At 51.0% G+C, this 12,500-nt stretch overlaps 2 protein-coding genes across 2 annotated transcripts in view; both read left to right on the forward strand.

Annotated features, from left to right (window-relative positions):
* The window catches only part of dcaf13 (ddb1 and cul4 associated factor 13), a 6,557-nt gene extending 4,224 nt beyond the window's left edge, over nt 1–2,333 (forward strand). Inside the window, exons 10-11 of the mRNA XM_062465131.1 lie at nt 262–425; nt 1,894–2,333. Coding sequence (XP_062321115.1) covers nt 262–425; nt 1,894–1,981 — 252 coding nt within the window. The 3' untranslated portion in view covers nt 1,982–2,333. The remainder of the gene's footprint in view (nt 1–261; nt 426–1,893) is intronic.
* Nucleotides 2,334–2,911: 578 nt separating this feature from the next.
* The window catches only part of LOC134023839 (regulating synaptic membrane exocytosis protein 2-like), a 24,055-nt gene continuing 14,466 nt past the window's right edge, over nt 2,912–12,500 (forward strand). Inside the window, exons 1-2 of the mRNA XM_062466197.1 lie at nt 2,912–3,256; nt 3,846–4,027. Of these exons, the coding sequence (XP_062322181.1) occupies nt 3,861–4,027 (167 nt within the window). The 5' untranslated portion in view covers nt 2,912–3,256; nt 3,846–3,860. The remainder of the gene's footprint in view (nt 3,257–3,845; nt 4,028–12,500) is intronic.

The following is a 12,500-nucleotide window of genomic DNA, read 5'->3' on the forward strand; positions in this document are numbered from 1 at the left end:
GCTGTTACCCTTGACTGTTACAAGGGACCATGGCCAATGCTTTCGAGAAGCTCGCCCTCTCTCTCTCGCCCCCCCACCCTCTCTCCTACTGGCCAATGCTTTCGAGAAGCTCGCCCTCTCTCTCTCGCCCCCCCACCCTCTCTCCTACTTTCTCCTCTTTCCCCTCCTTTCTCTTTCAGTCACACACACACAAATTCTCCTTCATTGTTATAGTCATGTTTTTTTTTTTTATGCAACAATGTCCCCCCTCCCTCCCCCCAGATGACCCCCAGGGAGAAAGCAGCGGTGAATTACAATGAGAAGCTGAAGGAGAAGTTCCAGCACCACCCTCAGATCCGACGCATCTCGCGTCACCGCCACCTGCCCAAGGCCATCTTCTCCCAGAGCAAGGAGCTGCGCGTCATGAAGGACGCTCGCCGCAGGAAGTACGTTGCCCGCCGCCCCCCCCCCCCCCCCCCCGCGTGCTCGTCCTCCCTCCTCCACCTCCTCTCCCCCCCTCCGCCTGCACTTTACCTTCATTCTTCTTTTCTAATATGGACTGTTCAGCTACCTCTTTGTCATGCTGGCGTGCCCCCCCCCCCGCCATCCCTTCTCCATCCTCCTCTATGTACAGTAGAGGGCTGTGTCCTGCCCCCCCCCCCCCCACTCTGTACAGTAGATGGCTGTGTCCTGCCCCCCCCCCCCACTCTGTACAGTAGAGGGCTGTGTCCTGCCCCCCCCCCTCTGTACAGTAGATGGCTGTGTCCTGCCCCCCCCCCCCCCCTCTGTACAGTAGAGGGCTGTGTCCTGCCCCCCCCCCCCCCTCTGTACAGTAGAGGGCTGTGTCCTGCCCCCCCCCCACTCTGTACAGTAGATGGCTGTGTCCTGCCCCCCCCCCCCTCTGTACAGTAGAGGGCTGTGTCCTGCCCCCCCCCCCCCTCTGTACAGTAGAGGGCTGTGTCCTGCCCCCCCCCCCCCCTCTGTACAGTAGAGGGCTGTGTCCTGCCCCCCCCCCTCTGTACAGTAGAGGGCTGTGTCCTGCCCCCCCCCCCCCTCTGTACAGTAGAGGGCTGTGTCCTGCCCCCCCCCTCTGTACAGTAGAGGGCTGTGTCCTGCCCCCCCCCCCTCTGTACAGTAGAGGGCTGTGTCCTGCCCCCCCCCTCTGTACAGTAGAGGGCTGTGTCCTGCCCCCCCCCCCCTCTGTACAGTAGAGGGCTGTGTCCTGCCCCCCCCCCCTCTGTACAGTAGAGGGCTGTGTCCTGCCCCCCCCCCTCTGTACAGTAGAGGGCTGTGTCCTGCCCCCCCCCCCCCCTGTACAGTAGAGGGCTGTGTCCTGCCCCCCCCCCCCTCTGTACAGTAGAGGGCTGTGTCCTGCCCCCCCCCCCCCCCCCCTCTGTACAGTAGAGGGCTGTGTCCTGGCCATTCTCCAGGCCGGCCAGAAGGCCCTGCTTGTGTCCATGTTGTGGTTATGAGACTGTGGCTGACCGCCAGGTCAGGCCTGACCCCAGCCGCGCTCCTCTACACTACGCTAATCACCTCTTTGACAGACCCACACATGGCCTGCATGGGCCAAGTCTCCTGGAAATACCAGTGTTCCCTGTATCCATTGTACATGACTAGGTTTTCCTACTTGTCATTTTACTGTGCAGTGTCGTCGACTGTCTCCATGCAAGAGGCGTTTTTTCAGTTGACGGGATATTTGCTAGTCCATGACTCAAACCGTGTGCGAGAATCCCTTTCTTCACCCCATACACACACACACAGACACACACTCCCTCTCGTTCAGCCCCCACCTCCTCCATCTTTCTCTCTCCTATGTCTCTTGGTTGCCCCTGCTGCTGCTTCTCCTTCTAAGCATTCTCACCTGGTGATCTGTCCGTCTGGTTATTCATTTTCTCGTGTGTGTGTTTGCAGGGAGAGGAATGTGAGGAAGCACAGCCGGCCAGGCTCCATGCCTGTTGTGTCAGAGAAGGAGAAGCACGTGGTGGCGGTGGTCAAGTAGAAAAGTCCTCCGGCTCCTCCCCTGTACATTTGACCTTTGACCTGGAGGAAGGACTTCCTGTTCTGCGTTTTTCCGAAGAGCAGTTGGGAGTCATGTTGGCTGAGCAAAACGAGATGGAGAACTTGAAGAGCGGAGCACAGAACTAGCGGATTTGAAAATGTCTGTCTGACTGGTCTGATCTCATAGTACCACACACACTGCCTGCCCGGAACTGTATGGAACTGTGTTGCTCCTCCTCAAACACATTAATAACAGATGTTAATAGCTTCTTTTTTTATCTGGAAAGGGAAATGAAAACAGATAAGGAAACCGTTTTAACTATAAAATGTAATAAAAATCATCTGGACCTATACATCAGTCTTGTTTATTTGGGTTTTTGATGGGGGGGGGGGGGGAACATTGATGGAACTTTTAAGAAATGTCTTTAAAAAAAAAAGTTTTGTTACAAATGGCTAATTTTCTGGATCAATGTGTTTGAATGTGTTGTGATCCTATAACCTCTGAACCCTGATCAAGGAGAATGGAGCTGTTGAGTGCATGAGTGGGTTATCCTTTAGGAGGGGTTATGGTCGACAGAGAGGGTGAGGTTGGCATAGGGGGTTGTATTGAATATATTGTTTGTGAGAAGGAAGGTGCAGGTGTGTGACGAAGATGTACACAAACTGGAAACAATACAAATGAAAATAGCTTTTTCTCTGGTTTTCAGTTTAATAGTCATAATTTAAATAAAGGCTTGTTTAATTGTATTCTTGATTGATACAGATTCAGAGTGATTCAGGGATTCGCCAAGACTCCCCCTATGGTGACTACGATCTTAACCATTTCGCAGTCATCGTGCGCTCATCTTCACTCATCTGCTGAATTATGTATGAAGCTTTCGTAGTATCGCGGTCACTTATCATCTATATTCCAGCGTACGGAGGTCTCCAGTCCGCGTTTTGCCAGAGCTCTCCGCCTCCTGTCAGCAAGCTCCGTCGGCAGGCCGCCCTCTCCAGTTCCATTGCCATGGAGCGCCCCATCTTTGTTCTACGCGTTTCTGTCGCTCCGCCCACTCATCTTATTGGGATTTTTTCATTGCATCCATTTTTGTGCATTTAAGAAATCTCCAAGAATTAACAACCTGGCGGAAAGCGAGAAAGAGAGTGTGGAGGACTGATCCGCAAAGAACATAAACACGAGCGGACCACACTTCTTTATTCTAATATGCGAACAACCCTTTTCTGTAGGATGACAGCGATGGGTTAGACAGGATATAACATGATTGCGAAATAAAAGGCAAGAGCTTTTTTTCTTCTGTATTTTATCTTCTGCCCATCCGTGGATAGTCGGGGGGCTTTATGTGTGGAGGAAGCCGACTTGGCGCAAAAGGACCGTGTAATATTTTGTATAAGGTCCTCTGTATGTTCCCGTTCATTATGTCCATATTTCTGAAACTGGCTTGCCTTTGACGTTCTATGTGTGAATTAGACATTTCTGCAGATGATGTCTCGATGTCTTCAACGATGAACTCAAAGATCAGTCTGTATTCATGTGGAAATCCAGCATACAGGACTCTTAAACCGCTGGTCTTCATCACCAGGACAAGCATTTCTTGTGTTGGATAGCTAACCACAGGCAAATTCTAAGTAAAGCCGTTCATTTTGTGTCTTTTATTTTAAGGCACTAACCAGGCAAGCATACATGTGTTTAGATTCGACTGACATGTCTTTTGGCTTTGGTGTTGGCTTTTCTACAGTAGTTCAGTTCAGACTCATAACCAGATTTGGGGGGACGGGTACAGTGCACAAACTGTATTTCAGTTTCAACTTTGCTCATCTTCTAAAATTAAACCCCACATTATTTCGCTGGCTGTTGTTCTTTTTAGCAATTGTGTCTAAAGATGTCTGCTCCACTCGGGCCCCGGGGCGGGCCTGCCGCTCCTCCGGCGGCTGGCGTGCTACCGGAGCTGCCCGACCTCAGCCACCTCACCGAGGAGGAGAGGAAGATCATCCTCGGCGTCATGGACCGACAGAAAAAGGAAGACGAGAAGGAACAGTCTATGCTCAAGTGAGTCATTGTGAATCGCTCCATCTTGACGTGACAGTGTGCTGCTGTGGACGGTGCTCTCAGCTGGGCTGGCGAGACCCTGTTGTAACTGGTTGTCGCGAGCTGATGTTGCTGATTGCAGGGCGCAAGCAACCTGGCCGCTACATTTATAATTGTGAAGCATACAGATGTATAGGCCTTTCCAGTGGCTTCATCAATAGACTGTTGGGTAGGCAAGGGTAACATGCAGCCAGAAATAGACTGGCCTGTCCATTCGGTGAATGTTTTGGCTTCTATGAGGACACCGTGGTGTAGGGGTCGCTCTCTCCTGTGAGCTGCCATTGTACATTCCCAGCAGAGCATCCTTAAATGTCTTTCGACAGGAGGATATGCATTTGAATCATCCTACCCCTCCGTAACACAGGGGTGGGTTAGCAACGGGCGCCATCTTCGCGGCAAAACCCTAGCCTACTATTTTCCTTCACTTTCATCGAACAACGCACCGTTTCAATAGTTTGATGTATGTGTCCAGCTAATAGCACAACGTGTGCGTATGAATTAAACATATCTGCTGTGTTGTAGGCTGCCCAACCCGATTCTGTGAAAACGGAAGCGTTCCCCTCTCGCGCACAGATGTCGCTTGGAGCGTTTCAGCACCACGGCGCTGTCCGCTGCTTTTTAAGGTGGAGCGGGAGCGCTCGCGCGTGCAGTAAGCTCTGCTACTCGTGTTGCACATATAGTGTGTAAGACTATAGCACTCGCGCACATACTTCCTCGTTTCAAACAGCACATTCCAAATGGATACATTGTTCGCAGTAGCTACACCAGAGCTCTGTTTGGTTGATCATCATCACCCTGGCCAGTGTAGCGCTCCGGGGTTGTTATTATTAGATCTCTTCCGCCCTACATCTGTTTTCAGAAGTTTACATTTTACCATTGAGTTGAGACCTTAGGGTCTGTAGACCAGTTTATTGTATCACATGCCTGAAAAAGCACATGTTGTGGCTCCACACTGTCACAAGGACAGTATGAAGTTTGAAGATGGCATACATGATGACCAGGCAGCATGTCTGTATAGTATCTGTATAGGGTCAGTTGTAGAATTGCTCTAGGGATCTGTGCAGATAAACCAACCAACCTACCACCAATGCTGTCAGGCAGGGTGTCAATCCCTCTCTTGGTCAAACCTAGCCTACCCCCAGTCAGCACCTGGTAGGTTCCTCCAGCCTGTCATCCTACCTGGGGAGGGAATGTGACACTAACAGGCCAGCACACTAACAGGCCAGCACACTAACAGGCCAGCACACTAAAAGGCCGGCACACTAACAGGCCAGCACACTAAAAGGCCAGCACACTAACAGGCCAGCACACTAACAGGCCAGCACACTAAAAGGCCGGCACACTAACAGGCCAGCACACTAAAAGGCCGGCACACTAACAGGCCAGCACACTAAAAGGCCGGCACACTAACAGGCCAGCACACTAAAAGGCCGGCACACTAACAGGCCAGCACACTAAAAGGCCGGCACACTAACAGGCCAGCACACTAAAAGGCCGGCACACTAACAGGCCAGCACACTAAAAGGCCGGCACACTAAAAGGCCGGCACACTAACAGGCCAGCACACTAACAGGCCAGCACACTAACAGGCCAGCACACTAAAAGCTGCTATTTCCTGTTATTGTCTTTATTGTCAGTGTTCTTTATGTCACTGTTGACTGAGACTTGCGGTAGCTAAGGCTGTTCAGACGGTCCACAATGAGAGGCTATTCTGTGTGTGCGTGCGTGTGTGTGTGCTCTGGCTAAATCATTGAGGAAGTGTGACGCTCGAGGTCCAGACAATCAGTTTCTGCCTGGCTCTATATAGCAGTTGTTTTCCATCAGCAGGTAAATATTAACAGTATTATCTGGGATGAGGGTGAAGCAACACTGAGGTGAATATGACTCACAGATGCCCAGAAACGGACAGGGCAGGCACCTTGGCTCGTCCGTGCGTGTGTGTGTGTGAATCATCCTGGCAGTTTTTTTCCACAGCCCAGTGATTTTCTGTATCTTACACTTTCTGTAGTGTGTGTGTGTGTGTGTGTGTGTCAATGACTGTGTGTGTGAGAAAGACAGTTTCTCTGAGGTAAAAGGATTGTCAGCTTTAGTCACTCGCAGGCAGGAAGTGATGTCACAGTCAGGCCGGACTGAGCATGTGCGGTAGGGATGCGGTGGTTCCTTGCAGGCTACATAGATCTCCAGCCCATTTGAATACTCGAAAACACTTACCTCCTTCCTCACCTTGAGCTAATCGTTGATCTAACATGATTGGATGGGTGAAAACGTTGTTTTGCTTTTTGACTTGGTATGAACGCACTGACATCCATCCTGTCATATCAGATCAGTCGTTTTCTGAAAGATGCAGAGAGGAAGGAGCTGTGTTTAAACAGGACCTACGTGTGACCTACGTGCAGAGACCAAAATATAAGATGTTGAAAGGTCCACTGATGAAACCGATCGTTTGGGGTCATCTCCGCTTCAACAAATGACTCGATTCCCTTTGCTTTTCAGTCAGTGAGTCTGTGGGTGTTGCACTGTGCTGCCAACCACTGACAGTCCCCAGCACACCTTTGTGTCTCGGTGATCGTGATTTGAGCTGAGCTGGAAAGGAGAGAGGAGGAGAGAGGAGTCTGTCCCTTCCATCACCCACAGGATCTTGCCCAGGCTTGTGCGTGCATTTGTGCGTGTGCGTCAATGCGCATTTACAGTATTTGACTCAAACACCAGCTTTGTCTCACCAAAGAGATGTTCTGTCATCCACTTGCACACGTTGATTCTAATAATAGCATAGCACCAGTAAGAAGTGATGCAATATAGAATGTTTACGGCACATAGGCCTCCAATTAGGTCTGGCCAGGTGGGTGCTCACTTCAAACAGACTGATCCACTTCAGTCAGCCAGCTTATCTCCACATGCATCACTGAACCACCCCAGCAGTTCAGTACTAATAGACCTGGAAGCCCTTCACCCACAGCCAGACCTGGGGACCTGCTCACCAGGATGGGGTGACCCTGATTGGGCATGGGCCTCCACATCCCCTACCCCCGGAGAGCGGGCGCGGCTGTGGCTCCGTGGTGGTGCTGAAGAGATGAGACCCCCCCATCTCTCTGGCTTCCTGCCCCACCTCCGAGGCTCCTCTGGTGGGCTGACTGACTTGTTATGGTGCCCTGTGGAACCAGCCTGGCCTTTGTCTGACAGCCCTAATTACAGTGACTGTCTCAATGAGGGATCCCAACTTAGATAGCTGTTGTTCTAGGGTAGGAGGAGAGGAAGAGAAAGGGGAGGAAAGGAGGGGAGATGATAGGAGAGAGAAGGAGGGGAAAGGAGAAGAGAAATAAGGGGGGAAGTGAGCATTGGGAAAAAAGAAAGGGGAGGAAAGGTGAAGCCAAGTATGTCCGCTTAGAAACACAACCTCCTCAGCAGCTCCTGTCTCCTGCTGTGTCTCGCCCTGGATCTGACCAGGATGTGAACCTCTGCCCCTGACCTGGCTAACCTCTGATCCTGACCCTGACCTGGCCGACCTCTGTCCCTGGCTTTGACAGGAGAAGACACCGGCGACAGAGAACACAGCAGAGCGGGAGACCAGAGAAGAGAGCCGAGCAGAGCAGCTCCAGGAAGTACAGCATGTCAGCTTCCAGAGAGGAGATCCACCCTCCCCCCCCCCAGTCCCACCGCCACCACCAGAGACCTATGGTTGTGTAGCGAGGCAGAGCAGGCGTGTGCATCGCTTCACAGCTTCCCACTGGACAATGTAGACACACGCTCCCTCTCTCCCTCCCTCGCTTCCTCGCGCCATCCCTCCCTCACTAGCTTTACCATGCGAAGAGCAGATTCTGTTGTGCGCTTTCCAGAGACTACAGTACCATCCCCCTCCACTCACCCCCAGGGAAGGAAGAGAGAGAGAGAGAAACAGAGAGAGAAAGAGAGAGTGAGATGGAGAGAAGGAGAGAGTGAGAGAGAGTGGTATATAGAGATAGAAGATGCAGTGTTGACTCCATAGAGCAGAAAGCACGCCAGATAAATACATCATGCTAATTAAAGTAACAATGCTTTTGGCCTGGCCAAGGTTGGCATGCTCACAGGTCTACTGTGCTGTACAGTAGGTCAGCTCAATGGGGCCGCGAGCTGGTTGCAGCAAACATGGCAACGAGCGCTGTCATCTGCTGTTATCATAAAGTACCTCTGCTTATCTCTATCACCTCTTTCTCATTCGGTCTCGTTCTCTCTCTCTCTCTTCTTCCCTCTGTCACCCTCTTTGACATCGCTCACCTCTCTCTTGTTCTCCTCCTATTACCCTCTCGTTTTCCTCACTCTGTCATTCTTTTTCTTTTTCACTCCCCAATATCTTTCCCTCCATGTTCTGTCTCTAAATCTCTCTCTCTCTTAATAAGCTTGAATTAAACATCTTTTACTTTTTGAAATTCAGTTGAACCTCCCCTCTGGGTAGTGATGGTATTGGTGGAGAGGGAGGGCCCAGTGCCCCTGTGTGTGTGACCAGAGAGGGCTTAGGGGATGAGACTGTAGGCTCTAGCCCTGTGGATGACCAGGGACAGAAAAAAACTACATTTCCCAGTGTCCTTTTGCTTGTTCCCTTTGGGTCCAGCTGGTTTACCTCAAGGCATTGAAAGTTCAGGGAGAGGTCTTTTCTGTACAGCGAGGACACCATTGTGTGTGTGTGTCCGTGTGTATGTGTGTGTATTTGTGTGTGCTGCCAACAGCTGGTGACGGACACTAGGTGATGGTACCGATTTGTATCAAGCTGATGGTAAGAATCCTCATGCCGTCAGTTGGACTATATTTGGACTATAATTACACTGCAAATGCTTTGTTTTCTCCAGTGGCATGTAGGCAGGGAGACAGGCAGTCAGACAGATAGGTAGGTAGGCAGGCAGGCAGGGTGAAAGACAGAAAGGCTAGCAGGCAGGGAGACAGGCTGGCAGGGTGAGAGACAGACAGTCAAGCAGGCAGGGAGACAGGCCGACAGGAAAGAAAGTAAAGGTAGGCATGCTGGGATGTAAGCAGGTTAGCTCAAGGTGTCTCTCCTGTGGTCTCTCTGGAGTTTGCTAAACTGTAGGTCTCTATGGAGTGTGCTATACTGTGGGTCTCTCTCTGTGAGGCTGTTGGTGTCTCTCCCCTGAGCAAACATCCCGGCAGGCTAATGGAGGCTGGTCTCTATAGAGACTGCAGAGAGACTGGCAAATAAAGGAACAGGAAAAAGTAAATGAACTGGTACGTCAATCCGCCCGTGTCTTTGGGATGAATCAGCATTTGATTCATGTTGATGAGGTCTAAGCTGGGCCCCTCTGCCTATTGACGACCCCCCCCCCCCCCCCCACACACACACACGCACACCCTTTCCAACTCCCCCACCCCACCCTGGTCTTAGACCTAATAGGCTTCACACCTGGCGTCAGTACCTCACTCCTGAGATCTGCTGGGCAGGGTTGAACTGAATAGACTGCAATAGCAGAAGAACAACAAAGGTTGTAGTTTTAGTTTACAAAAAAACTTTATTTTAAGGGTACGTGAACTACCATGTAACTATATTGCAATTCCTATAGCTTAGTAAAAACATTGTAGGTACATACAAATTGCTATATAATAAAATGGTATTACAGGTTTGCGGTAGGGGTTATTTCAAAAGTGTATGAAGGCACGGATTGGGGGAGGGGTGTAGAGGATGCCGAAAGGGGCAGTTGAAGGTCTGAACTACAAAAGTGGTCTCTTTTGTGAACACTCTCCCTCTCTCTTCCCCTCTCTCTCCTTCTCTTTCCCACTCGCTCTCTTTCCCTCTCCTTCTATACCCTCCCTCTCTCTCTCCTTATCCCTCTCTCTCTCCCCTCCTCCTTCTCTCCCTCTTTCTCTCTACCTCTCCCTATCTCTCTCTGTGTCTCCATCCCTCAGTTTCTCTCTCTCTCCCACTCCCCCTGCCTCCTTTCTCTCTCTCTCTCTCTCTCTCTCTCTCTCTCTCTCTCTCTCTCTCTCTCTCTCTCTCTCTCTCTCTCTCTCTCTCTCTCTCTCTCTCTCTCTCTCTCCGTCTGTGTGTACGCTGCTCTTCAGGACTCAGCTGGTTAGAGCAGGTGCTGGCTGGTGACGCAAAAAAAAGCCAGTGTCTGTCTGCCTGTTCCTGCTTCCTATCACACACACACACACACACACACACACACACACACACACACACACACACACACACCCTCCTTGTGTATACTATCCCTGGTATATAATAGCCATGGCAGCACTGAGGCCTGTCCAAAGAGAGTCTTTTATAATGGCCGTTGCGGTGGCTGTGTTGACTAACCTTACATGTGCTTATGCAAGTCCTAATCACTTCCTTTTGAGCCGACATTAGCCGTTGTTTTGAGGGTCTTGTCACTCATGCCGTCTCTTCACCACAGATAAACATCCCGGCTTACTGACTGGTACAGTAGGTGGAGTCTCAGTACATTATGGAACTCTTAACGCCTCCAGCTTCCCATGGCTTGTTATGGCCCCTTGCAAGGTTAGGGTAAGTGTGTGTGTGTGTGTGAGATTGAGTGTTAGGTTTAGAGTGTGCGTGGGTCAGACATGAGTCAATATACTCTGTGATCAGATTCTGATGTTTCAATGAAGTTGTATTTCATTCTATTTGAATTGATTAGATGATACTCTATTTGATTATATTCTATCCCCTTACATTCTACTACATTGTGTTGCAATGTATTCCCTTCTATTCTATTTGGTTCTACTCTGATGTATTGTGTTCTGTTTTTGGCCTGACCATATATCTGATGGGGACTGACATGAACTCCAGTCAGGGTGGCAGGGTGGCAGGGTGGCAGGCAGAGCAGATTACAGTAGAGGCTGATTGACTTCAGACAGGGCCGACCTACGGAGGCATCGTTGTGATGACACTAATGAATATATGCTCTTACATAAGCTGGGACACTATGAATACTGTACTCACACTATGCTCTGCTCAGGGACCCCCGTCCAGCAGAGGCTTGATATAATGGGGGGGGGGGGGGGGGGGGGGGTCCACAAAGACTGCTAGACATCTTTGGGCAGTTTGTGTGTGTGCTGTGCTTGTGTGTGTCATTAAGACAGCAGCAAATGCCAGGCATGCTATGATCTCCGTCACATGACTGAGAGTGATTGAGAGGGATAGAAAGATAATGAGAGTGTGTGTGTGTGTGAGATAAAGAGAGAGTGTGTGTGTTGTCAGATGGCAGATCCAGCTCTAATCCCTTAATATGACTCGCCCCACTGAGATACTGCCACCGTAACCATGGTGATGCCAGAAGGGCTGGGCTCTGGGGGGAGTGGGGGGGAAAGAGGGTGCTTCAGCATATAGCAGTCCCCTGTGAAACCTGGAATGTATCTGTTTCTGTTCCACGCTGAGAGGGAGAGAGAGAAGATGGCTCAGGATGACCTGCTCATGTGTTTGTGTGTTTGTAATCATCTGCCTGGGTACATAGACTGTTGTCCCTGTCTGTGTGTGTGTGTGCATGTTTGCGTGTGTGTGTGAGGCTCTGAGGTCGATGAATACCCTGGATTTGAGCGTGACTTTCTGTCTTTTGAGCGTGACTGTCTGAGGAACAGATGGTGGCAGGCTCCATCTCTGCCCCATCTCAGTCTTGCTCCTTGGTGTTGGACACACCCAGGGGTCTGTGTCTGAGCATTTGGAATTGACTTTGGTAATTACTTCTTTTTTGTTGTTGTGTTTCTGTGTGTGTGTATGTGTATGTGTGTATGTGGTGTGTTTTTGTAATCTGACACGACAGCAGCAGTATTTTTGTCCAGTGATGGGCATGTGTTTTAAGTGCTGAAGCAGGATCAAGTAGCTCTTGTTTCATGTTGTGTGTGTATGTGTGTGTGTGTGGGAGTGGTAACTAGTTAAACGAGCCAGTATAGCGTCCCACAGCTGGGACAGGAAAGCGCGCAGCACAACAACAGGCAGGGTATCCATTACCTCTCTATTGTTAGACATGCAGGCTATTATTATAACCCTGGTACAGGCCGAGCAGCCTGGGTGCTGCTGTCTCTCTCAAACACACACTCAAAAACACACACACGCACACCAATACACACACACACACACTCATGTCTGTGGTCCAGCTCAATACAATATAGCTTTCCTGTTTGGGTCTGGGTCTGTGTCTGGGTCCGGACTGGGGCTGGGGCTGTGGGGTCTGTGGGGGCAAGAGCTGGGGATGTGGGGGCTGGGGCTGTGGGGGCTGGGGCTGTGGGGCTGGGGCTGTGGCTGGGTCTGGGGCTGTGGGGTCTGTGGGGGCAGGGTCTGTGGGGGCTGGGGCTGTGGGGGCTGGGGCTCTGGTGGCTGGGGCTGGGGCTGTGGGGTCTGTGGGGGCAGGGTCTGTGGGGGCTGGGGCTGTGGGGGCTGGGGCTCTGGTGGCTGGGGCTGGGGCTGTGGGGTCTGTGGGGGCAGGGGCTGGGGGCTGGGGGTTGGCCATCTATT

This window comes from Osmerus eperlanus, chromosome 7 (assembly GCF_963692335.1).
Source record: "Osmerus eperlanus chromosome 7, fOsmEpe2.1, whole genome shotgun sequence".
NCBI classification, from domain to species: domain Eukaryota; kingdom Metazoa; phylum Chordata; class Actinopteri; order Osmeriformes; family Osmeridae; genus Osmerus; species Osmerus eperlanus.